The sequence below is a fragment of the Rhinoderma darwinii genome, chromosome 10 (assembly GCF_050947455.1).
Source record: "Rhinoderma darwinii isolate aRhiDar2 chromosome 10, aRhiDar2.hap1, whole genome shotgun sequence".
In the NCBI taxonomy this organism is placed as follows: domain Eukaryota; kingdom Metazoa; phylum Chordata; class Amphibia; order Anura; family Rhinodermatidae; genus Rhinoderma; species Rhinoderma darwinii.
In genome coordinates, this window is record NC_134696.1 from 26,303,548 (window position 1) to 26,329,551 (window position 26,004).

The 26,004-nt window shown below is 43.7% G+C and overlaps 1 protein-coding gene across 8 annotated transcripts in view; it reads right to left on the reverse strand.

Annotated features, from left to right (window-relative positions):
- Nucleotides 1-3,875: 3,875 nt before the first annotated feature.
- The window catches only part of MIB2 (MIB E3 ubiquitin protein ligase 2), a 111,570-nt gene continuing 89,441 nt past the window's right edge, over nucleotides 3,876-26,004 (reverse strand). For all 8 annotated transcript variants that reach the window (XM_075839597.1, XM_075839598.1, XM_075839591.1 and 5 more), the window contains 8 exons: nucleotides 25,537-25,693; nucleotides 23,875-24,029; nucleotides 11,371-11,497; nucleotides 10,674-10,892; nucleotides 9,114-9,292; nucleotides 8,151-8,332; nucleotides 7,190-7,255; nucleotides 3,876-4,895 (listed from right to left, as the gene is read on the reverse strand). In XM_075839597.1, coding sequence (XP_075695712.1) covers nucleotides 4,654-4,895; nucleotides 7,190-7,255; nucleotides 8,151-8,332; nucleotides 9,114-9,292; nucleotides 10,674-10,892; nucleotides 11,371-11,497; nucleotides 23,875-24,029; nucleotides 25,537-25,693 — 1,327 coding nt within the window. In that variant the 3' untranslated portion in view covers nucleotides 3,876-4,653. The remainder of the gene's footprint in view (nucleotides 4,896-7,189; nucleotides 7,256-8,150; nucleotides 8,333-9,113; nucleotides 9,293-10,673; nucleotides 10,893-11,370; nucleotides 11,498-23,874; nucleotides 24,030-25,536; nucleotides 25,694-26,004) is intronic.

Genomic DNA, 26,004 nt, shown 5'->3' on the forward strand with positions numbered 1-26,004 from the left:
GGATCTCTAGACTGTCTGGATATCACTGATATTATGGATCCGGTTATATCGTCTTTGTGTTACTTTTCCTATCTTGGGTATAACATTTGCTCATCACGGCGGCAGCAGCTGCAGGACAAACCAAAAGGCTGAGAACAATGAAAGTCAAGAGGGAGACCCTGTGATGGATGACTTTTCAATTGACAGTTATCAGTACATGATGGGGATTTTTTTTTTCCAGTTGTGTAACTCTGCTACCGGTCAATGGAAAAATAATCCACCAGAGCCCCCCTGTAGATTGCTCCACACACAGCCCCCTGAAGATAGCTCCAGACACAGCCCCCCTGTAGATAGCGCCAGACACAGCCCCCCTGTAGATAGCGCCAGACACAGCCCCCCTGTAGATAGCGCCAGACACAGCCCCCCTGTAGATAGCGCCAGACACAGCCCCCCTGTAGATAGCGCCAGACACAGCCCCCCTGTAGATAGCGCCAGACACAGCCCCCTTGTAGATAGCGCCAGACACAGCCCCCCTGTAGATAGCGCCAGACGCAGCCCCCCTGTAGATAGCGCCAGACGCAGCCCCCCTGTAGATAGCGCCAGACGCAGCCCCCCGGTAGATAGCACCAGACACAGCCTCCCTGTAAATAGCTCCACACACAGTCCCCTTGTAGGTGCCACATTGCCGCCAGAGCGGAGAGCGGTAACCGGCCCTACTGCTGCCACTCTCCGCTCTGCTGTTGACGTCACTAACCGTCAGAAGTCAGGAGTCTTGCAGCGGCGTTCTCACTGGTGTCGATGCCGGCCCGGGTGTGGACCAGTCCAGTCACCTGACCGGTGAGGTCAGGTGACTGGACTGGTCCAGTCCCGTGCCGACATCGAACGCAGTGAGAACACTGCCGCAAGACTCCTGCCTTCTTCTGATCGCTTCTGCAGTCCGCAGCGAACAGCTGTTTGGATGCAGCGCCCAGCGGGACATTTTGCAGACCGGCGGGACAGCGGTTAGAGATCGGGACTGTCCCGCCGGATCCGGGACGGTTGGGAGGTATGTCTAACAGGATATATAAAAATTAATTTTCTAAACTAGACTTTTAATCTTCATTCACTTGCAAGCGGCGCACTGCATTCATTTCAGGACAGAGTAGAAAGAGACTTGAATCCTTGAAGCCCTTTACTTCCTGACGGCTGAGAGATAGATACAGCGAAAATAACTTGAATTTCTTACCCAAACAGGAAATAAGACCATGACCGGGCTGCAGCTCCACTGTATCTATAACATGGCGGACAATGATAACTTCCTATTAGTGAATTCAGAAGGAGCGGTCTGCAGTGCTTAGCTTACAAGGGAAAGTCTTCACAAATGTACTGTATATGCGAGTCTAAGTGCAATGTGAAGTTTTTATTTTTTACTGGCTTGCATTGACCAAATATAACGCACAGAGTTTCAATGCCCTTTTTATATAATAAATGATGGTCCTGCCATTTATGAGGTGGCGACCATTATCCTTAGGATAGGCCATGAATGTTTGATCGGGGGTGGTCCATTTTCTGGGACCCGTTGATTAGCACAATGAATGGGCTGCGGCGCTCGCAGGATCAAAGTGGCCCTTTCATTGTGCTGATTGGCAGAGGTCTCGGAGGTCGGATCCACAACAATCGAACATTGATGGCCTATCCTAAGGATAGGCTATCAATGTTATAGTGTCCAAAAACTCCTTCAATGAGGATCTGTCACTAGTTTAGTGATGCCCTATCTCCTAGCTAATCTAGGCGTGGTCACACTGATAATGCTAGTGAAAATTGTGTCCCAAAAAGTTTATTATAAAAGTAATGAGCTTTTTTTCTAAATATGCAAATGAGCCTCTACTTGACAAATGGGCGTCCACACCAGCGATTCTCCTGAGGCGGAGCTATCTCACAGCCTCTGACGCCGTCCTATCAGCATGAACCTGCTTCACACAGTGTGAGAGACTGAGGCTGGAGGGAAGGGGGATCACTTCAAACAGCCATATCTCGAGCTGTGGACCACCTAGAACAGCGGTTCTGGTGGCATATGAAAGAGGAGATTCTAATCTTTCAGATGCATCACAATTCCAGTTGTAAAACAACTGGAGATATAGTATACAGCTTCCATTTGCTGATATGATCACACTTTGTTGCAGTTTCACGACAGCTGACAAGCTACATGTTGGAGATGGATTCAGGCAAAGGTTTTTCCCTAAAGACTCTCCCTCCACTGGCCATAAAGAGACATCCGTTGTGTAAGTGAAGTACTGGGGTGGCTGGCCGGGATGGGTGCCTAAATTAATGTATGCACGTATATTTACCCATAACTAAATAATTTATTGCTGTGCCTACTGTCATGCAGTAAATAATCTCCAACGTCTTCATTACATTGATCTCCGTGTTCTTTCAAGTGCTTTTTAAGGTTTTATGCAGTTTGTTGAGCACACCGGGCTGTTATTTAAACCCTGGCACCAATCTAAGGGTTGTGCCCAGCATCTGTCTGTCTGCAAAGAAACGTCTGTCTACATCTCTTCATTAACTGGTAGTGTCTATGCCACTAGGAGCTAATTATATTTTATAGCGTAGATCTTCTTTATTTATGTATTTCTGGAAATGGAAAACTTTATCTTTTTGAAAATTCCATCCGCCTTTGATTTAACGCGTGCAGAAAGTTCACATTACACTTATTATACTGTCCAGATAGAAGTGCCGTTATGAGCCCATAAAAAAAAAAATGCCTTGATAAAAACAGATAAAGGTTCTGTTCACGTTTTCACACTCCATTTGTTATACTGTATATACAGAACCAAGAATATCTGCCGACTTAAATGCAGAATACATATCCCATTCAGAACATACAGCTGCAAATGCTGCCCACTTTCTCCATTGTAAAAAAAAAAACGTACACCGCGCAGTAATGTCTTTTTGTGAAACGCCTTTGTATTGAAAAGCGTAGTAGAGGTTTTTTTTTAATACAGCAATCTATATGGGCCAGACGTATGCCAAAAGGAGACTCTCGGCATACGCTGGGCGCATTATAGCTTATAGAGATATGTACCACAAAATTTCCCAGGATATGCAGTGAATATGTGCCACAAACATAGTGTGTACACCGCCTCAGCAGGATTTCATGGATGAGCCTCCTTTTCCGGAAGCAAAGGGATTACCAGCCCTTAAATGGCAAATGTTTTTTTTTACCTAAACTTCAACCTTAAAGGGGTATTCCTGTCTCAAAGATCTATGTTTAAATAGTCCCTTATGTGATATGATTTTCAGTAGTTACCTTCTTGCTAAAATTCTTCATCGTTCTGGAGATAATTCATTTAGCTCACCCCATGTTTTGGCCAACGTATATTTTTGTGGTCAATGGTTGCAGTGGTGGCGGCACATCTTGGGAGAGTGACCCGGCTCTGAGCTGCTCAATACAAATAAATAGGACGGCTCCAGGCCTGGCTCAGTAGATCAGGAGCCGTCCTGTTCTGCTGTACTTGGCTCAAAGTATCGGGAGCGCACGCGTATCACTGTGCCGAATTGCTTGTCACATAACAGAAGAGTGCCACCCACAGAGAGAAGCGGACAAAAAAAACTAAGTATGGAACCCTGGCAGGAACAATCAGTATAGGTGTTCAATAGGTTGTTTTTTGGATGTAGATTTGATATGGGGGGGGGGGAGGAAATTCCATCAGGCCAACCCTATTTATTAATTTTTTTTTTTTAATGTGCAGCTGGCCCCTGAAGGAAAGTTGTGGTTGACCTCACATTTACCCTGTAGCAACTTGGCAGCATCATTAGAAATGAAGTGGGTTATGGGTATCTCTACCGGGTGGGGGGGGGGGAAAGAGTCATTATTTTACAACCATTCGTAGCAGGAAGACACCAATAAGCATGAATTTGGTAATATTAACAAGCCTGCTTTTATTTCAGTAATATACACATTTCATACATTGTACACAAAAATGAGCAAACTTCAATTTGCTAATTCACTCAATCATCTGAAAATGGAAGATGCAGAATTGATAACAGATCCTAAAGAGAACGACACATCCTTCCTTAGTCCAATATCATGATTTAGAAGTATGACCCGTACTGTATTTGCCCCATGTAAGACCAGCCGGCCGGAAACCGGTATTCAATAGCCATTGATATCTAACAGAATTTTTCTTTCTTTGAGCCCACTAACTTTACTGAAGCACCAGTCTACACTTTCCAGGCCAACCATGGGCTATTGACCTTCTGTATTGCTTCGTCACGTCTCATGAACCTGTATGATAAAGAAAGAAATGCAGCATCTTTGTATTGGAAGGCCGTGATTTAGTGTTTTATTACAGAAACTAAAACAATGACAACTGCTGTATAGACACCATGTCTTGAATGGGCAGTGATGACACGTTATGATAGAATGGGTGATCGGAATTGGCCTTTTCTGTCCCTCTGAAAAATAGAATTTCTCAGGAAGACTGCGCTAGAGAATAGCCCTTCCAGTGTGGAGAGATACAGATTATATTAATAAGTGTTTACAAAAACACACAGCAACCTCACTTCAGAAGCAAAGTTGGTCGTCTCCTCCCCGAAGCCTCGTACTGGGAGATTGTCTACACAACCATGCTTAGTTCAGGCAAGTTCTTCTGTCCTTTTGGTCTACAGTGTTGACCCCCCCCCACCCCACAATCAGACAAACAATTGTATCCTCTCTCGGATGCCCTGCCTACAAATGGGGCAAGAGGTTAGAGATGTACTGCACTCTGCGCAGGACCCATGTCCGCACTGAAACACCAGCTTGATGTGACTGTCAATGCAGATCGGGCAGGTCATCCTTTCCTCCATTTGGCGATATCGGTTTTGAAGCTCTTCCATCATCTTGTGTTGATCTGATGCTTCTAAGCTTGGAGGACTGTCAACTTCTGTACTGTCTGCAAAGGATTACAGGAAAACGAATATTGGTGTGTGCTTGTTTGATGGAGACTGAAGAACCGAGTCATACACAGTACTCATGCCCTGATGCAAAAGTATGATGGCTTTAATCCGGTCGTGCACGCCCACATTAAAGTTGTCATGGTTTTGCATCAAGACGTGAGTGCGATCTATTACTGTGTTCGTGGATATAGTGTTGGGGCCAATTGGATGGAGTCCTCTTTTATTTATTTTTTTACTTGCACTACGAATACTATTGTGACTTTAGCTTCGGATGCTGTCTTTTTGTTCTTTTTGTGGTACTACATGACAGAACACCAAGGATTGGACTGCATAGACACCAGAGATAGGCCTGTTGGTCTAGTGATTTACCCAATCCTTGAGGCCGAGATAATAAGTACTAAGGACTTCTTGCAGAGGTAAGTAAGCCCTACACAGGACCCTAGTGTATAGTTATTGATAATGCCACTAGTTCCTAAATATATGATTGACTATTAATAACTATGAGGCATTCTGAGAAATATTGGTTTAGCCAACAAATATGGCTGCTACTATGTAGAAGTACACTGGTTTGTCTACCTTGGGCAAGCCCTTTTTGTTAGAGGGGTCCCCTGATGATTATCTGATCACAGATTGTCCTGCTAGTGGGACCTCCAGCGATCAGCTGTAATCTGTGAGGGAAACTGGCAGCAAGTGTTCAATTTCTCTGCAGCACCACCACAGGAGAAATGAAGCATTACACAGCTCCTGTTGAAATCAATGGGCCGTCAGTGTAATGCATGAACATGCTGGGTCCTCCAGAGTGAGAGACACGTTTTGTAGCCCCTTTCCACTTTGGTTAATAGAGGAGGGTCCTGAATAAGTGACCGCTATTAACTCAAAATTCATTAAAAGGAAAATTGAAGATAGAAGATATAGTGTGGGATGACTTAAACTTCTAAATTAAGTGATAAATGAAAAACAAGTTTAGTGCCCAAATCCAAAGCCGTGCACTGGATACTGTAACAACAAACAGGCCACACGGTACGAAGCAGGTGGCATGAACCTGGCGACATGTACACTGGATCATGTTTGTTTTTCCTCCTCACGTGAAACACATTCCTCGCAGAAACATCCAGTTATTGCTGTGTTTTCCCCAACCTAGGCATTGTTAGAATAGGGACCATCGATGTAAGGATTTCACGATTGTAAATGATAATCTGTGGTACTAGGATGATAAAAATCGGCCAAATTTGATGTGAATAGTTAATGTGTTAATAGTTAAAATGATGTCTATATTTTAAGAATTAATTGGATCCATGCATGGGACTCCTCGGGCTTCATCGCCTTTACAACTGTACCACCCAGCGTACACCCTGCGCCATTCCATGCCTGATGTCCGATCAGGTAGGAGAATTGAATTGGAGAAATTCTTCAATAATTAAAAATGTATGTACTACTCTTAATCGTAATCTCTTTTACCTGGATAGTAATTGGGTTGTTTCATAATTACAATCCCTTTGTGATATGGAGAGCAGTTTCTGGCCACTGGTCCGGCTTCTGAAAACCTGGACGATCAGCTGATGTTGCTAGGGGGAACACATTTTCCCAGCAGCGGCCGCTGCTGTCCTTTCAAATAAATGGTTAACCAATACATGGCTGGGCCGAGTCCGTCAGAGCGGGAGTCCCTCTCGAATAGCTGACCTGCCTAATAAAGGAGGGTGTAGAGCGGGGGAGCCCCTCTATGATGTCCATACACCTAGATAAGGCACATGGAAAGGGGTTGTCTTCATGGGATAACCTCTTTAATTGGGAGATTGCCAAAAATGTTCCTCTGTGTTTAGATCACATGATCACACTTCGGTTGTGTGTGGGGGACAGATCACTTTATAAGGTGCCGCTACACAAACACAATGATCTGGAATTGATGTTAATCCAACGTCCTAACAAGACTGATCCAAAATAGTCCGAGCAGCGGAAAGTGCAGGAAACTTATTTGCAGGGGCTGTAGATGATCTGGGTTTCATATTAAAAACAAAATCCAGTAATCTAGCACCTACTCGGTTCCAGTTATGATGTACGATCATGGTTTTGCAGTAATATTTATACCTTGAATTTAGGGAACTAACAATACATTCTGGCTATATTGTATGTGTATTGAGATATTCCTTTGATACCTACAAGTTTAAACACATCTTGTGTAGATATATAGTGGAATATCTCCCAGTGTGATGTGTGTCCGATCGCTGTACCTCAAAAATGGCCTAATCCCAAACCAGACAATAAAGCGGTAACCGTTATAACTATACTTCACCTTGTCTAATCTTCTTGGTGATCGATACTTGACACTTTATACATTTCTTCATTCTCCGGGAGCATTCTGCAAAACAAAATGTAATAGTAAATATCGATTGGTTCCCACTAAGGCCCGTGGTGATGCAGCAGCCAATCTACAACTAAGAAACATGATTGCATTGGATATGGGTACGACAGAGGCGAAACATTCCAGGTGTAAAATGTCGGAAAGGGATTTCAGCGGTCTGTCACTTATTTGATTCAGGGAAGCCGTTTCTGCCTGGGCAGCGCCGCCATAGAGGAGTCCGGCGTATTTCTAAGCTGCCCACTCTCTGCTGATTGACAGATATCTTACTATTACTGTGCATAAGGAGACCTCTACCAGTGGGTGGAGCTAGCGGAGTGTGGGCGGAGCTATCGGCAGCTTATAAGGACGCCGGACTCCTCTCTGGCGGTGCTGCCTGGGCTCTGCATGTAAGTTCTCAAAAACTGCTTCAGACCCCGGAAATCGGATAGAAACCACTGATCAGATATTTATCACCCATCCTGTGGATAGGTGATAAAGGGGTTTTCCCATAATCAGTATTTAAGTAAAATTAATTGTGTCAAGCCATCAACTAACCTTGTACTGCCCCCCTCCTCTTAAACGGCTGTGGAATTTCCAATTATTTTCTTATCTTTACATTCCCACACGAGGAACATGAATGCAGCCAATCAATGATCACAGGCCTGGCGTGGGGAATGGTCTTATTGCATACTCAGAAATATCTCAAAATGAGTTTAACATTTGAGTATGAGCCATTAAAGTGCTTCATTGTTGAGGGATTGAATTCTACAGGTAATATATGAAATAGTTTTGGGAATTTGTCCCATACAGTTTTAATATCTCTCCTGTGACATGTAAATGGTAATAACCCTGGATTTCCAATACTTGGGCTATGTACAACTGCACACTGAGTAATTCTTGTATCTCCTCTCACCTTCACATACTATGCTGTGTTGACATGGGAAGAAGCTGATGAGCATAGCCAGTTCTGAACACACAAGGCATTCGGAAGGAGTGGTAGCACTTGATAGGCTGAGGTTAGTCATTGTGTTTGGAGTAGTGTGGACCCTGCGGAGGGTGCAGCTGATGGTGGAGGAGTCCGTTTCAGCCAGTTCCCTGAAACCAATATAAAGTAGCACGAGTCAGGCATTGGAAGCTCAACAATTTCTGCACCTGCATCTACCTGTTCACTTAAGTGTCTTCCCGCTTTCCAAAAATAATGTCAGGCTAACTAGATTCCTATGAATTTGGAAGTAAACGCACATGTGTATGCATAACCGAGACGTGAAGGGGGGGGGGGGCTTTATACTCAACACTAGTAAATAAATAGGGCTGCTCAATGTATGCATTGTATTGGGTGCTATAGGCAACACCAGTCCGTATTCTTCATTATATACCGGCACTATATAAATAATAGAATAAATAGTAAATGATAGTCGGTATATAACCCTATGGAGATTAGTTTGGTTCAGTAGGGGATCCAGGTCTTGAGGTGTAACACGGACAAGCGAAATCGGCCATTCCCTAACCACGATGCAGAAACCTATAACAAACATAGTCTTATATATTGTGTATTATAGAAGATCATCACCTACTATATGCCTTACTGGGACATGTTACACTAGAAGAGGGGGTCCCTAGTTCCAGTGCAGCTTTGGAAGATGGTTGGCATCCACTAAAGTCTTTAAACACCCGGTGATTTCAATGGGGGGGGGGGGGGGGGGTAACTTGCTCATTGTGGATCCCAGTAGTAAGAACTGGAGTGTGGAGGCTCGCTGGACCCCATAATCACAGTCCTGGAGGGATCCACAATCTGAGATGAAGTTATCTTAGCCTGACAACCACTTTAATAATCGTAGATCCCTCTTGCCTTTCCCAGCATGTCTGAGTGAGGTACCTGAATTTCTGAGAGAAGCTTTTGACAAGATGCGCTATCCTCCCATCAATGATCAGGTCCAGAGGCGACTTCCCGCGGTGATTGGCGTAGTTAATGTCTGCACCCGACAGTGATAAAAAGCAGGCGATTGCTGCATCAACATTTAGTTCTGTATTTCCAAGTAAACCAGTAGCCTGCAGCTGCCGGGTGATAAAATATGATAAGATTGTTTGATTAGGTTCTGACCAACTTCCTTAAAAAATGTAACTAAAGTTTTGATCTTTGGCGTTTCGAGCACTGAGACCCCTGCCGATCGCTAAAACAAAGCGGCACAAGTGCCCGGGGGAGCGCTATGCCACTTAGTTTATGACTGGCTTTCCTCGGAAAGCCGAGCATGCAGTGGACTGACTCACAGACTTTCTATTGAGTCTCTACGCTGCTTGGAGGAAAGTTTTAGAAAGCCGATGAAAAAGGAAGCGGTACATCACTCGCCTGAGCGTTTTTGCCGCTTCAATTTAGGGATTTGTAGGGGTGTCAGTACTCGGACCCCCACCGATCATAACTTCTGACGTGTCACTACGACATTTTAAAAGTATTTTTTAGAAGTTTAATTGCACTTTAAGAACTAATAATTCTAATGCTGCACCGTCTCCTAAGCAGCCACTTACACATCGGATGTCCCCGTATTATGTTTAGAGATGATCGGTCTGCTCTCCTAACATGTCTGTGCTCGTAAATACTGGAGTATAAGGCCCTGTTTACACTTTTTGCAGGCGGAAAAATCTGCCTCCACATTCCTTCAGGAATGTGGAGGCAGATTTTGACCTGCGGGCAGAACACTTGATGCGTTTTTCAGCTGCGGCCATTGATCACAGCGGCCAAAAAAAGCAGCGATAACTGCTTTCTCTGCCTCCCATTGAGGTCAATGGGAGGTCAGAGACGGAAACACCTGAAAAAAGGGGCATGACACTTTTTCCCACGAGCGTTTTTTTCTGCTTGCAGGGAAAAAAACTCCTCCGCCTCCCATTAAAATCAAATGGGAGGACTTTCCGGACGTTTTTTTTTTTTGGCGCGGTTTCCACTTCAAAAATTGCATCAAAAAACGCAGTGTGAACTTTGCCTAACAATTCTAGAGATTTTTTTTTAGAACTCTTAATTGTGCTATTCCTCAAGCATTCTTCCTGGAAATGTATGACTAAACTGACAACTAAGTGTTACCATTCCCCTGGTCAGTAAGGGGTGTCCCTACACAATCTGACACTGTCTGCGCTGATTGGATAGAGCCAGACTGTGAAGGGACACACCCCATTTAAGGGGAATGGGAACACCAAGTTGTTGGCGAGTCGCGGTAACAGCTGAATTATTGTAACTTACGAGTAACCTCAATGTTTCCCAATGGTTGAAAACTGCAATAAAAATGGCAAGATTTCTGACATGGTTGGATATTTTTCCATCGTCGTGAGTTGCCTGCGATTTATTCTCTCATAGGGAAACACTGAGATCGTGCAAAAAGAAGCGATTTCCCCAAGTATCTCCGTAAAGCTCTGGCCTGTCAGACAAGTGCATTGTTGTGTCTTGTACCTTGGCAAGAGTAGTTGAGCCATTGCCCTCCGGCTCCAGGCATAAGATGTGCTGCTGGACAAGTACTATGTGCATTGGTGTATCCCCGTCTTCATCCTCCGCATTCACATCTGCCCCTTCTGTTACCAGCAGCTGCACCAGGTTGATGTGCCCGTGTGTCACCGCCAGGTGCAGAGGAGTTTGGTTTCTGTTGTTCCTGAGATTGACATCGCAGCGACCCTGAAAAGTGAAACAAAAAAAACTATCCTATAACCAAAGCTTCAGTAACGAAGCCAGCGCACTCATTATCTACACAGAAGAACCCAATGAACCAAGAGACTGAAGTCTATCCATCCAGTGGGAACAAGCGACATAACGGATACCTGGGGGCATCTCCATAGGTTCCTGGGGGGGCATTTTCAGGAAATAAGGTTGATAATAAGAACAATCAAGTCCCTGTCTGAGAAAATGACAACATCTCCCATAGAAATACTGGGTAGCGCCAGATTTGAGATCTATCCGGACATGTCCTATATGATAGAGTGGTGGTCACATCCCTATTGGCAGTGAGTAGTGGGACCACCTTTTTCTATTTTCTTCTTTTTTATTTTTTTTGACACCCCAGCAATCTGTCTGTCATGACACGTCTTAGAAGCCTTTCCCCGAATACAACAATACGAACCAAAGCATCACGAATAGCCATGAAAATGGGCTTTACCTCTTTAATTAAGATGTCCACCACTTCTTGGTGGTTGTTTAGTGTGGCCAGATGCAGTGCCGTGAATCCGTCTTCCTTCTTGGAGTCCACCAATTGTCGAGCCCTTTGCAGAATCTTTCTTACAGCTCTGGAGAAGAAAACACGACCCGGATTAGTGCCCAATTGCATAGTATACGGATGTGCATATTGGCCCCATTGAAGCTCAATGGATAATGAGAATGCTTCAGATCATAAAATCCGCAGGGCGTTCAATTTTCCAGGCTGATTTTCTCTGGAACGTACACATGCATTGCCGGCAAAATTGCTGCGACGTCTGACCGGATTTAGGCAAGAAATCCGCTTCTAAATCCAGACAGAATCCATGGTCTTACACAGGCAGAGCAGTGAGGGGGGCACATATAGGCCTATCATGTCCTATGCAAAGATGAGTGCCGCCCTGGTGTCCGATGTAATGGCTGCTGTTAGTGGTTGTCACCCAGTGTTCGAGATCACATTAACTCCGAAATGGCTGAACAACAATATTCAAAATGGCTCATGCACACGACAGCGTGCGCCGGCCGGGTCCCGTCAGTGATCTGTGGACAGATGGACATGTTCTATCTTTCAACAGATCGGAGAATCGGGTCAGTTTTCACAGAACCGATTCACCCGCTAAAGTGAATGTGTGCATGAAAACTATTGGGTGCCACTCGGATGCCATTATAAACGGGTGGCACATTGGTCGTGTGAAACTGGCAAAAGACTTCACACAATAGAAAACTCAGGTAAATTTTTGTGTAAAAATAGCAATTAAAATGGAATGAATTTGTTTGAATGGCGGTCACTCATTATGGGAAGAGATCGCGACTAGAAAAGGAGATCAGCTCACTGTGCTGTGGATTTAAAGGCACATGTTCAATACAAACGTATTGTGGTAGCGTCTAAGACTGTTCTGCATTTCCTCTACTGATTGGGGGCAGCTGCCGCTGTGGTTCGTGAGTAGGATTGAAAAAATGTTATTGAAGTTGATAAAAAAACAAAAATGTACGATTTCACAACCAAGCCGTTCATTTCTCATCGGGAGATGTCATCCAGGGACTAGGAGTCTTTGCTTTCTCCGTCACGTTGCTAATATGGTCTGTGTTGCATTGCTGGGACATTGTCGTGCGTCACGCCGCGTGACGTTCTAGGTATGAATTTTATATCGCTTATTCACTGACCTAGATACAAATACATTTTTCTTTTGGTCAGAAAACGTCTCTTATAAGACACAGGGGGAGCAACTATTTCGTAATTTTATTAGACAACAGGATTGTGTGAACACACAAAGCAAAAAGTGTTTACTCCCACGAACTGTGGTAATAATTTACAAGATAAAGTTATTTAAGACATTCACCACATACAAAACAGACCAATTGGGAGTTAAAAAGGTCCATGGACGGCCAGTAATATTTATATGGTCTTCGGGCTCATTCAGATGAGCGTAATCCGTGTCCGTGTCCTGTGCGTGGAAATCACTCGCAGCACACGGACCTATTAATTTCAATGGGGCCATTCACACATGCGTTGTGTGTCACGCGCCCTGTCGCCCATTGAAGTCTATGGTCGCGTGAAAACCACGGACAGCACACGGACGACATCCATGTGCGGTCAGTGTTTCATGCGCCAAATACACGCGTTAAAAAGCAGAGAAAGAAATAAAAAATTAAGTGCTTGCACGGATGTGAAAAACGCATGCCACGCGCAGAGCGCACTGATGCTAATACGCAACGCACATGGACAAGAAATTTAGGAAAAATGCTGCGTTTTTTTATGTGCGCAAATTGGAAACGCTCGTCTGTAGCCTTACTAATAGGGTAACAGATTTCAGGGAACATCTCTCTTGTTCGAAATGTATCCTGAAGATCAACTCCCCAGGATAAAAGAGTCAATACTAGAGAATGGAGGCATTCCCCCTATTTATACGACGAGCGGAGCTCAATGCCCGTTTCTTTCTCTGCCCTAAATACCTACCTACCAATTGTCAGGCTAATCTACATGGATTTGGGAATTAAAATAAGATTCCTAAATCTGCCTCCCTGCATGTTTCACCACCTATAGAGGCGTCCTCAGGGGAGATAGCGGTTTGTATTGCAAAGTCTCCATTCTCTAGTATTGACTCCCTTATCCTGACGCGTTTGGGACAGTAGAATTCTAGGACAATACTTGTAATTGGTCACGTATATTCGCATCAATGGGAGGAACGAACGCCTCCACCTGGAACGCCTCCACCTTCTTACGTAGAAAATGGTTTGATCTTGTGACAATTTCCATGTCCATAATTATAGGGCAACATCTGACTGCTCCCTTGTTACCACCTTATTGTACCATTAGGAGAAATGCCTCCATGAACTATCTAATAACCCATTAGTCTATAGTCCTAGTATATTCGTTTATGGTATTATTGGGAGGATTGCCTCCATTCGCCATTTAGTTATTCAATAAATTCTCCAAATTCTTCAGGATTTCAGACAATAGGGATGTTCCCTGAAATATCCGTCACCCTATTAGTAACACTATATAAATATCGCCAATTACTGGCCGTCCATGGACGTTTTTTAACTCACAATTTTGTCTGTTTTGTATGTGGTGAATACATTCAATAAATGTATCTTGTATTAGTGATCAAGAAAGTTTTTTTTGTTTTATAAAATGATTACCACACAGTTAAAGAGGCTCTGTCACCAGATTTTGCAACCCCTATCTGCTATTGCAGTGTCCTCGCTGGTCCGACACGATGCAGGACCTGGGGCAGGAAGTGAGTGACGTCACAGCGTGATCTCTCGAGAACACGCTCTGTGTCTGCACTGCCAGAAGCTGGGCGTTGTGTAGAGAAGTGGATGATACTTCTCATCAGAGCGCCCAGCTAGTAAAAGTAGTAAATACGCCCCGATGTACGCACATAATACACGCCCACTTGGACTTTTACTTTAAACACACCCACTTGGACTTTTGCAAGCCTCATTTGCATAAATACAAAAATGGTCATAACTTGGCCAAAAATGCTCGTTTTTTAAAAATAAAAACGTTACTGTAATCTACATTGCAGCGCCGATCTGCTGCAATAGCAGATAGGGGCTGCAAAATCTGGTGACAGAGCCTCTTTAAGCCTTATTCACACTATTGTGTGCGTTTTGCACGCGCAAAAAACTTTGCGTTTTTTGCGCATTGCAGTTCCGTGTGTCATCAGTGTTTGGTGCGTGGCTGCGTGATTTTCCCGCATATGCCATCCTTATGACACACGGTTTTGATGTTTAGAAAAAGAAATGAAGGAGGTGGTTTTATTTTTCCCTTCATTTCTTGATCTACTGTTGCGCGAATCACGCGCGACACGCGGAAGTGCTTCCGTGTGCTGCATGTGCTTTTCACTCACCCATTGACTTCAATGGGTGCGTGATGAGCGAAAAACGGCCAAGTATAGGACACACGCATGAAAATCACGGACTGTCTGAACGGCCCCATTGAATAACATAGGTCCGTGCGACGCGCGTGATTTTCACGCGCGTATCATGGACGTTAAACACGTTCGTGTGAATAAGGCCTTAGTGGGAGTAAAGGCTTTTGGTTTGTGTGTTCACACAATCCTGTTGTCTAATAAAATGACGAGATACAGATAAAGTGCAATACTTGTCCATGGCCACGTTTATTTAATACGGCTGTCCAGGATCTGTTTCTGGTATTTCACCTCAACACCGTTCCCTTCAATAGGGATGAGCTGCAGTACCAGACACAGACCATGGACAAGGGCGCTGTTTAAAAAAAAAAAATAAAGGACTTTTTTTTTTTTCTAAACTTGGACACCCCCTTTAATAATCAGTATATATGAACAGCAGCAGGTCATCACTGCTTTCCCACCCTTCGAAAAAGTGTCTCCAAAGATTTGAGTGCCCCAGTATATGTATGGCTGTTACCTGATCATCTTTTTCTCACTGGTGGTTTAGTGATCTTTACTTTATATTCATTCTGCCCTTGTTATAATAGAAATCAGTTTTCTATGCGCGGACTTCCTGGTGAGCTGGTGATAGATTTGTGTTTATACACAGCAATCTGAAGAGGCCGAGCTGCGGTGTGGAGGGAGCAGCAGTCTGAACCAATCACAAGGCAGGAGGCGTGTCCCAGACTACCACCGACTTCCTGTAGACACTTTAGCTAAACAGTATTCACAGATCACAGCTTTGCTCTAAGAAGCGGAGCTAAAAAAAACAACTGGTGGGGGCCTGAGGACGTGAATCTCTGAGTTATACTAATGATACTCCCACTGATAAACACATGCCCATTACAGGGATCCATCAGCATAACGGATATAGTGATCTGTGGAGACCGACACGAACCCTGATCTTCTGACATATTACCTTTTAAAAGAGGTTGGGTAGATTTTGACAGCCCCTTTACATATAGGGATATTCTGCTCAGAATATTCCCATTGGGTAAGATGAGAACTCTGTCCATCACCGCTCTCAGTCATGAAGGACCACAAGGTTGCCTATTCCTAATCATGGACATCCATTAATTGGTAATGAATGAGCAAATTGTAAAAATTGCGATGACTTTGCCATAAACAGCACATTGGGGGTGAGTGGATCCTAAAAGTGAGACCCCGTTCTCCACACAATCCGTTTCCTGGAGGTAAACCAGCTACGTAAGAATATGACATTGATTTGTCAAAAAGCGAAAAAAAAAAAAAACCTTATGAAATATTCGTCTTGTACTCCAGAAAAAAACCCCAAAAAACAAAACAGACCTTCTCCTCCATTATTTTCTAGCCATGGAAATAAATTATGAAGGAGGTTAATACGGAAACAAAAATACAATGACTGACATCAGAGGAGCCGTGTGGCCTGTAAACCGTCTGTGACCACGTACTCGCGCCTTCCACGCACAACCCGTTCTCCAACTGGCGAGTGAATTGGACTCGGCCGGCGTTTTACTGGCCCGGTGGTGGTTGCTATTTTGTTTACGCACCGTGCAAATACAAAGTGTGTAAATCCTCCTGACGCTCCGGCCGTCCTCCCCTTACATAAACATTGTGCTTGGATCATCGCCTGTAATATTAAGCCCTAAATCCCGGCCATTCATGTTTACAGAGGGATTCATCCCATATTCACAGCACAAGTTATTTCTAACATAATCTGGACGCTGGTTTAGGAGAATAACTGGAAAGAGTAAAGTTTTGGGTCATTTGAGTTTCCAGAAGACAAACAAATAGGAGCGACCAATATTACTTGATGAGGGGCACAGTTATAGCCCGGTGCCAGAGGGGGCCCACGGGACACATAACACACCAGTAGTATCAATGGCATATGGGGCCCGGTCACAGATTTTGCATTGGGGCCCGGTCACAGATTTTGCATTGGGGCCCTGTCGTTCCACCTCTGTGCTTGATCCTACGGACTAATGAGGGACTTGTATTACCGGACGTCATACACTGAAGCTGGATGGAAATTCTGCGGATTATCCGTGCGGAGTTTCGAGGTTTTTCTTGAATTCAAGTTCTTTTTTTTTTAATGTGATGTAAGAATCATCTTAGGCCTCACGCACACGACCGTAGCAGTATTTTTTTTTTGGTCCGCAAATTCCTGGACCGTAGTCCGTATTTTGCGGATAAAATGCCATCCGTGTGTCATTCGCAAAATGCGGATCATATGAAAAAAAGTGCAAGGAAAACAATGATGCTGCCGTCCTGTCGTGGCTTAGCAACACTTCTGCGAATTTGCAAATAACAGATGTCGCACGGAGGTGTATCCGCAGTTTCCACGGGCCCATTCACTTCTACGGGCAAGTCCGTAGCGAATTTGCGGGCCGTAATAAGACATGTCCTTGTCTTGTTTCTGCGGCTCATATTTGCGGGCCTGGAATGGTGCCGTAGCAATGAATGGGTCCGTAATTCACTCTCAGATTTGTGGGTGAATTGCGGCCGCATAAACACGTTCGTGTGCGTGAGGCCTTACACACGTGCTATAGAGTGGACTCTGAAGACCCTCAGCCCATAGAAGTGCAGGTCAAACTCAGCTGCAGCTAAAAACAGCCGGGGGGAAAAAACCGTCTCCATTTCCCATTTAAACCTTTACGCAGCGTAACCGCCCTGTGTGAACTTACCCTATGGATGTCATTTATGGGTTTTGCTTTTTTTTACTACACTGCTTCTATCACATGCACACTACTCCGATCTACAACACATGTGGAAACCACCGGACTTTCTTCTCCGGCTGAATCCTCTCCTTCCAGCTTGTGGTGAATAGCAGGCTGCCGTATAGAGAGCCATGTGCTTTTTGTGGCTTAAAAATGACATGTTGCATAAACGAGGGATGATATTTCGGTTCTGGACATAACCGGATGCGGATGCTGGAAATGTGTCAATAATCTTCATTATCCGGGCTCTACCCGCACAGCAAGTCCTGTCTAATTTAAAGAAACTTTCTGAAATACAGAAGACTTTTTGAGAGCACATTTACATATGGGAATTGTGTGTTTTTGCATTTGGCCCTTCCCGGTCTCCTTATCACTTGTGCAAACATGGAAGAGATGTAGAGATGTAGCTTCCTGCCTTTTAAAGTAACCCGACAGGATTTCCAAAATGAAGAAGAGGATGTGGGGCTCTGTAAAGTTTTGAGGCGCTCTACTGCCGATTTTGACATTTCAGTCCTGACCTGAATAATATTTGCGCCAGATTTAAACTGCTCTGAGCGTCTAGAAAACCTCCATTCATGCATATATAGGGGATAGGAAATGACAACCCCTGTTAAAACCGGTTATTGTTCTCTTCAAGGGTTTGTCCAATGGATAATCCCTTTTTGTGAGAAGAGTCCCCTGGCAATAGTTTGATCAGAGTATCCTGCTACAGTAACGCTCCGCTGTAATCTGCAGGGGAACCCTACAGCAAGTGTTCAATTCCCCTGCAGCGCCACCACAGGGGAAATGAAGCATTACATACGTCCCATTAAAATCAATGAGCGGACATGTTGGTTCTTCCAAAAAGAGAGAGCCTCCCTTTGTAATTTCTCTCTGCTCCACTTAATTTAAGACAATCCCAAACTACTATATCACAATAACCAAATAGTGTATTTAAAAATTAGTTTTCTAAACCAGACGCCCCTTTGACTGCAATGTGGGCGAGAATGAAACATTATACATCACAAGTAGCTTCAGATTAGGCTGTCAGTGGGAGGAAGGTATTACACATTTAACCCCTTCCCGACATTTGACGTACATGTACGTCATGGAAAGTACTGACTTCCCGCATCTTGCCGTACATGTACGTCAAACGTTTGGCACCGGCTCAGAAGCTGAGCCGGTCCCATCATCACCGGATCTCAGCTGTATCTTACAGCTGACATCCGACTGTAACGGCGGGGACCGAAATTAGCTTCGATCCCCGCCATTAACCCCTTAAGTGCAGCGCTCAAACGCGATCGCTGCACTTAAGGTGTTTGCAGCTCATCGGAACCCCAGTAATGAAATTGCCGGGGTTCCGGTGGCTGCAATGGCAACCGGAGGCCTAATACTGGCCTCCCGGTCTGCCTAGCACCGAAGCCGGTCAAGATCCGCCCGGCGGCGGAGCCTGATCGGCTTCCGTAGCTGCCGGCAAGATGGCGCCGGGTCAGGAGCTGATCCGGCGTCATCAGCGGTGGAAGTCAGCTGTACTGTACAGCTGACATCCACCTGTAACGGCAGGAACCGGAGCTAGCTCCGATCCCTGCCATTAACCCCTTCGATGCAGCAATCGAAAGCGATTGCTGCATCGTAGCGGTTACAAGCAGATCGCCAGCCCTGACAGGCAATCGGGACTGGCGACTGCTGTTATGGCAACAGGAGACACAATGGTCTCCTGCTCTGCCATTACGGAAGCCGATTTAGGCCCCGCCGGGAGGCGAAGCCTAATCGGCTTGCTGTCAGTGAATGACTGACAGATCTAATACATTGCACTACATAGGTAGTGCAATGTATTAGAAAAAAAAAAATCTGACCGTTGGACCTTCAAGTCCCCTAGTGGGACTTGAGAAAAAGTGTAAAAAAAGTATAAAAAAGTGTAAAAAAAAGTGCAAAAAATAAAAGTTTGAAAACAATAAAAGTTTCAAGTAATCAAATAACACACAATCCCCCTTTTACTCTTATCAAGTCCTTTATTATTGAAAAATAATAATAAACCATATGTATTTGGTATCGCCACGACCGTAACGACCGGAGGTATCAAAATATTATATTATTTATTGCACGCGGTGAACAGCGTAAAAAAAACCCGTAAAAAACGTTACCAGAGTTTCTGTTTTTTAGTCACTTTGCCCTACAAATATTACAATAAAAAGTGATCAAAAAGTCGCATGTATCCAAAAATGGTACCTATAAAAACTATAGCTCGTCCCGCAAAAAACAAGCCCTCATACAACTCCGTCGACAAAAAAATTAAAACGTTATGGTTCTCACAACTTGGCGACAGAAAAAATACATTCTTTTTACAAAAGTAATTTTATTGTGCAAAAAGTTGTAAAACATAAAAAAGTTCTATAAATGAGGTATCGCCGGAATCGTACTGACCCGCAGAATAAAGGTAACATGTAGTTTATAACGCATGGTGAACTCTGTATAAAAAAAAACCAAAAAAAGCTGTGCCAGAATTGCGTTTTTTGGTTTACCTGGCATCCCAAAAAATAGGATAAAAGGTGATCAAAAAGTCACATGTACCCCAAAATGGTACCAATAATAACTACAGCTCGTCCCGCAACAAACCAGCCCTCATACCGCTACGTCTATGAACAATAAAATTAGTTATGGCTCCAATAAGTCAGGAAATAAAAAAATATGCAGTTGTGCCCGAGGAGAACATTTCTTCTGTTTCAAGAGGCGATTTATCAAGGACCTGAAATTAGGGAACCAGGAAGGGAGGGCCCAATCATATCCGATGGAAGCGACGGTGCCCGTATTATACCAGGATAATACTTTCCCAGCAAAATTCCCCAAACTACAAAGGCGCGGAGTGTGGACCAAAAGGGGGATAAGAAATGACACCATTTATCAGTGCGACACCGGCCTGTGCAGAAAGGATTGCTTCACAGCGTAACACACATCTATGGATTATTTTTATTTTTTTATACCACCTGACTATGCCCCTTATATACTCCGCCCCGCTTACATGTACCCCCACATTATAAAACACCAGCAATACTCAAACAAATATAGTACCAAGCAAAATCCGCTCTCCAAAAGCCAAATGGTGCTCCCTCGGCCCTGAACCCTACAGCGTGCCCAAACAGCAGTTTCCTTCAACATATATGGCACCGTCATACCCGTGAGAACCCTTTTAACAATTTTTGTGGTGTGTGTCTCCAGCGTCATAAGCTGGGCATGACATATTTGCCACTGAATGGCATATCTAGGGAAAAATATAAATTTTTAATTTGCACCATCCGCAGCGCATTCATTTATGGAAAAGACCTGTGGGGTGAAAATGCTCACTACACCCCTTAATAAATGCCTTGAGGGGTGCAGTTCCATAATGGGGTCACTTATCAGGGGTTTCTTTTTATTATTTCACATCTGAGCCTCTGCAGTTGTGAACCAATACTTTGTAAATCGCCAAATTAGGCCTCCACTCCGCATGGTACTCTTCACTTCTGAGCCCTGTCATATGTCCAGACAAAAGATTAGGGCCACATGTAGGGTGTTTCTAAAACCGGGAAACACCGCATAATAATTAGAGAGCTGTCTTGTTATGGTGGCACAAGCCGGGCACCACATATTGGCATATCTATGGAAAAAAATCCCATTTTCACTCTGCAACATTGAGCGCACACTAATTTCTACAAAACACCTGCAGGGTTAAAATGCTTACTACACCCCTTGGTAAATGCATTGAGGGGTGTAGTTTACAAAATGGGGTCACTTCTGGGGGGTTTCCACTGTTTTGGGCCCACAGGTGCCCAGAAACCAATCCAGCAACATCTGCACTCCAAATGGCGGTCCTTCCCTTCTGAGCCCTGCCGTTTGCCCAAACAGCAGTTTATGACCACATATGGGGTATTGCCGTACTCGGGAGAAATAGCTTTACAAATGTTGGGTTCTTTTTTTCCTTTATTTGTTGAGAAAATGAAAAAATTTGCGCTAAAGCTACGTCTTATTGAAGAAAAAGGACTGTTTTTATTTTCACTGCCTAATTCTAATAAATTCTATGAAACATCTGTGGGGTCAAAATGCTCACTACACCCCTAGATGCATTCTTCAAGAGGTGTAGTTTCCTAAATGGAGTCCCTTTTTGGGCGTTTTCATTGTTTTGTCCCCTCAGGGGCTTTGCAAATGTGACCTGGCCTCCGCAAATCATTCCTGCTAAATGTGATCTCAAAAAGTCAAATAGTGCTCTTTCCCTTCTAAGCCCTGCCGTGTGTCCAAACAGCCGTTTATTACCACATGTGGGGTATTGTTTTACTCGGGAGAAATTGCTTTACAAATTTTGTGGTGCTTTTTCTCCTTTAGTCCTTCTGGAAATGAGAAAAAATTAGCTAAACCTACATTTTCTTTGAAAAAATGTAGATTATTATTTTCAGGGCCTACTTCCAATAATTTCTGCAAAAAAACTGTGGTGTCAAATCGCTCACTATACCCCTAGATAATTTCCTCAATGGGTGTTGTTTCCAAAATGGGGTCACTTGTGGGGGGTTTCCACTGTTTTGTCCCCTCAGGGGCTTTGTAAATGTGACATGGCCTCCGCAAACCATTCCTGCTAAATTTGAGTTCCAAAAGCCAAATGGCGCTCTTTCCCTTCTCAGCCTCGCCGTGTGTCCAAACAGCCGTTTATTACCACATGTGGGGTACTGTTTTACTCGGGAGAAATTTCTTTACAAATTTTATGGTGATTTTTCTCCTTTAGTCCTTGTGGAAATGAAAAAAAATTAGCTAAACCTACATTTTATTTGAAAAAATGTAGATTTTCATTTTCACAGCCTACTTGCAAACATTTCTGCAAAAAACCTGTGGGGTCAAAATGCTCACTATACCCCTAGATAATTTCCTCAAGGGGTATAGTTTCCAAAATGGGGTCACTTGTTTGGGGTTTTCACTGTTTTGTCCCCTCAGGGGCTTTGTAAATGTGACATGGCCTCCGCAAACCATTCCTGCTAAATGTGAACTCCAAAAGCCAAATGGCGCTCTTTCCCTTCTCAGCCACGCCGTGTCTCCAAACAACCGTTTATTACCACATGTGAGGTATTGTTTTACTCGGGAGAAATTGCTTTACAAATTTTGCGGTGCTTTTTCTCCTTTAGTCCTTGTGGAAATGAGAAAAAAAATCGCTAAACCTACATTTTCTTTGAAGAAATGTTGATTTTAATTTTCACGGCCTACTTCCAATAATTTCTGTAAAAAACCTGTGCGGTGAAAATGCTCACTACACCCCTAGATAATTTCCTTGAGGTGTCTAGTTTCCCAGATGGGGTCACTTTTGGGGGATTTTGACTGTTTTGGCACCGCAAGAGCCCTTCAAACCTGACATGGTGCCTAAAATATATTCTAACAAAAATAAGGCCCCAAAATCCACTAGGTGCTCCTTTGCTTCTGAGGCCGGTGTTTCAGTCCAGTAGCACGCTACGGCCACATGTGGGATATTTCCTAAAACTGCAAAAACTGGGCAACAAATATTGAGTTGCATTTCTCTGGTAAAACCTTCTGTGTTATAAAAAAAATTGTATTAAAAATGTATTTCTGCAGAAAAATATGAAATTTGTAAATTTCACCTCTACTTTGCTTTAATTCCTGTGAAATGTTTAAAGGGTTAAGACATTTTCTAAATGCTGTTTTGAATACTTTGAGGGGTGAAGTTTTTAAAATGGGGTGACTTTTTTGGGGTTTCTAATATATAAGGCCCTCAAAGGCACTTCACAACTGAACTGGCCCCTGTAAAAATAGCCTTTTGAAATTTTCTTGAAAATGTGAGAAATTGCTGCTAAAGTTCTAAGCCTTGTGAGGTCATAGAAAAATAAAAGGATGTTCAAAAAACGATGCCAATCTAAAGTAGACATATGGGGGATGTTAATTAGCAACAATTTTGTGTATTATAACTGCCTGTCTTACAAGCAGATACATTTAAATTGAGAAAAATGCTAATTTTTGCAATTTTTCGCTAAATTTTGGTGTTTTTCACAATTAAATACTGAACATATCGAGCAAATTTTGCCAGTAACATAAAGTCCAATGTGTCACGAGAAAACAATCTCAGAATCGCTTGGATAGGTGAAAGCATTCCGGAGTTATTACCACATAAAGTGACACATGTCAGATTTGAAAAATGAGGCTCTGTCAGGAAGGTCAAAAGTGGCTAAAGAGGGAAGGGGTTAAAACATACAAATGTGTTTAAAATCTTCCAAGCAAACACTTCAGGGAATCTGTCTGGTCGATATAAGACCCAAATAGATTCTTTGAATCAGTAATATATCGTTTTGATGTTTTCTATTGTCAGTAGATGAATGGAGATCAGAAGATAAAAAAACAAAAAAAACTTACAAGACATTTCCCTTCAGAGCGGAGTGATGTAGAAGATTAAAGCCTTGCTGATTCTGGATGGTGAAATCAATGTTCGGTACATCCGTAAGGATCTCAATGATGCTTCTATAATCTGCAGTAATGGCGTAGTGCAGCGGAGTATCCCCATGTAAGTCCTGGGAGCATAGACAGAAAGTTATATGGCATTCTGTATCCCTGCACTGTGGTATCAGTAACTTCATGTACACTGCGCATATTCTCAGTCACTGCATCAGGGGTGATGGGGTGTGTATATATATATATATATATATATATATATATATCCACTAGGACAGGGCTCAGCAACCGTTGGCACTCCAGCCATTGTAAAACTACAATTCCCAGCATGCACTGGAAAACTTTTGTTGGAACAATAAAGCCTTTGGCTGTCAATGCATGCTGGGAGTTGTAGTTTCACAACAGCTGCAGTGCTGAAGGTTTCTGACCCCTGCACTAGAAGCAGCTGTATAGGGATTGATAACCTCCTGCGCAGGCTATGGGTTGTCTCACGACTTTGTGTGTGCTGCCTGTTTATCGCCACAGTCCTGACTCCTCTAAAAGGTGAATATTGAAAGTCAGAGAGGGGGAGAGACAATTGTGCCGCACTAGTTAAAGGGGCTCTGTCACCAGATTTTGCAGCCCCTATCTGCTATTGCAGCAGATCGGCGCTGCAATGTAGATTACAGTAACGTTTTTATTTTTTAAAAACGAGCATTTTTGGCCAAGTTATGACCATTTTCGTATTTATGCAAATGAGGCTTGCAAAAGTACAACTGGGCGTGTTGAAAAGTAAAAGTACAACTGGGCGTGTTGAAAAGTAAAAGTACAACTGGGCGTGTTGAAAAGTAAAAGTACAACTGGGCGTGTATTATGTGCGTACATCGGGGCGTGTTTACTACTTTTACTAGCTGGGCGTTGTGTATAGAAGTGTCATCCATTTCTCTTCACAACGCCCAGCTTCTGGCAGTGCAGCACTGTGACGTCACTCACAGGTCCTGCATCGTGTCGGCACCAGAGGCTACAGATGATTCTGCAGCAGCATCGGCGTTTGCAGGTAAGTCGATGTAGCTACTTACCTGCAAATGCTGATGCTGCTGCAGAATCAAGTGTAGCCTCTGGTGCCGACACGATGCAGGACCTGTGAGTGACGTCACAGTGCTGCACTGCCAGAAGCTGGGCGTTGTGAAGAGAAGTGGATGATACTTCTCATCAGAAAGCCCAGCTAGTAAAAGTAGTAAACACGACCCGATGTACGCACATAATACACGCCCAGTTGTACTTTTACTTTTCAACACGCCCAGTTGTACTTTTGCAAGCCTCATTTGCATAAATACGAAAATGGTCATAACTTGGCCAAAAATGCTCGTTTTTTTAAAATAAAAACGTTACTGTAATCTACATTGCAGCGCCGATCTGCTGCAATAGCAGATAGGGGCTGCAAAATCTGGTGACAGAGCCTCTTTAAACTTCAACAGGACTTCTCACTGCTGATAGAGAGGACACGCACTGGTGAGGGGTTCCCTGTGATACTTACATATAGGATACAGCACCTAGGGGGGGGGTTGGATATTTTACGCTAAGTGTAATGTATGTGGTTGTTTTACACCAAACTCATACAATTCGCATTAAAAAAAAAACACTCACCTGCAAATTGATGGCAGAATTAGGAATACATAAGACTTGCACCACCTCCATGAAGCCTTTATTGACCGCGATGTAAAGAGCAGAGCACTTGGCATTGTTGATTAGTTCCGCGTTGGCTCCGTTGGCCAATAAAGCTCTGACGACAGCGGCCTGGTTTCTGAGAATAAATGACAAATGTTATGGAGCAGATTCTGTAAACCGGAAAACAGGCAACGAATGAGAATTTCCAATCTCTTCCAACTTTACGACCAATATGAGGTCACCATAATGTAGTGGGTTGTCCATCACGGGCCTAGAGGGCTCCGTCAGGTGAAGGGTCTGCTATCTGAATATACTATGCACTATGGCCCCCTGATGGACACTTTGTGGAGAGTTTCATGTGTGCAATTGCATTAATTATGTCAATAGTAATAGGGATTTATTAAAAATAATTATCCAGCCCCATCCGTCCTCTACCAGATACAATAC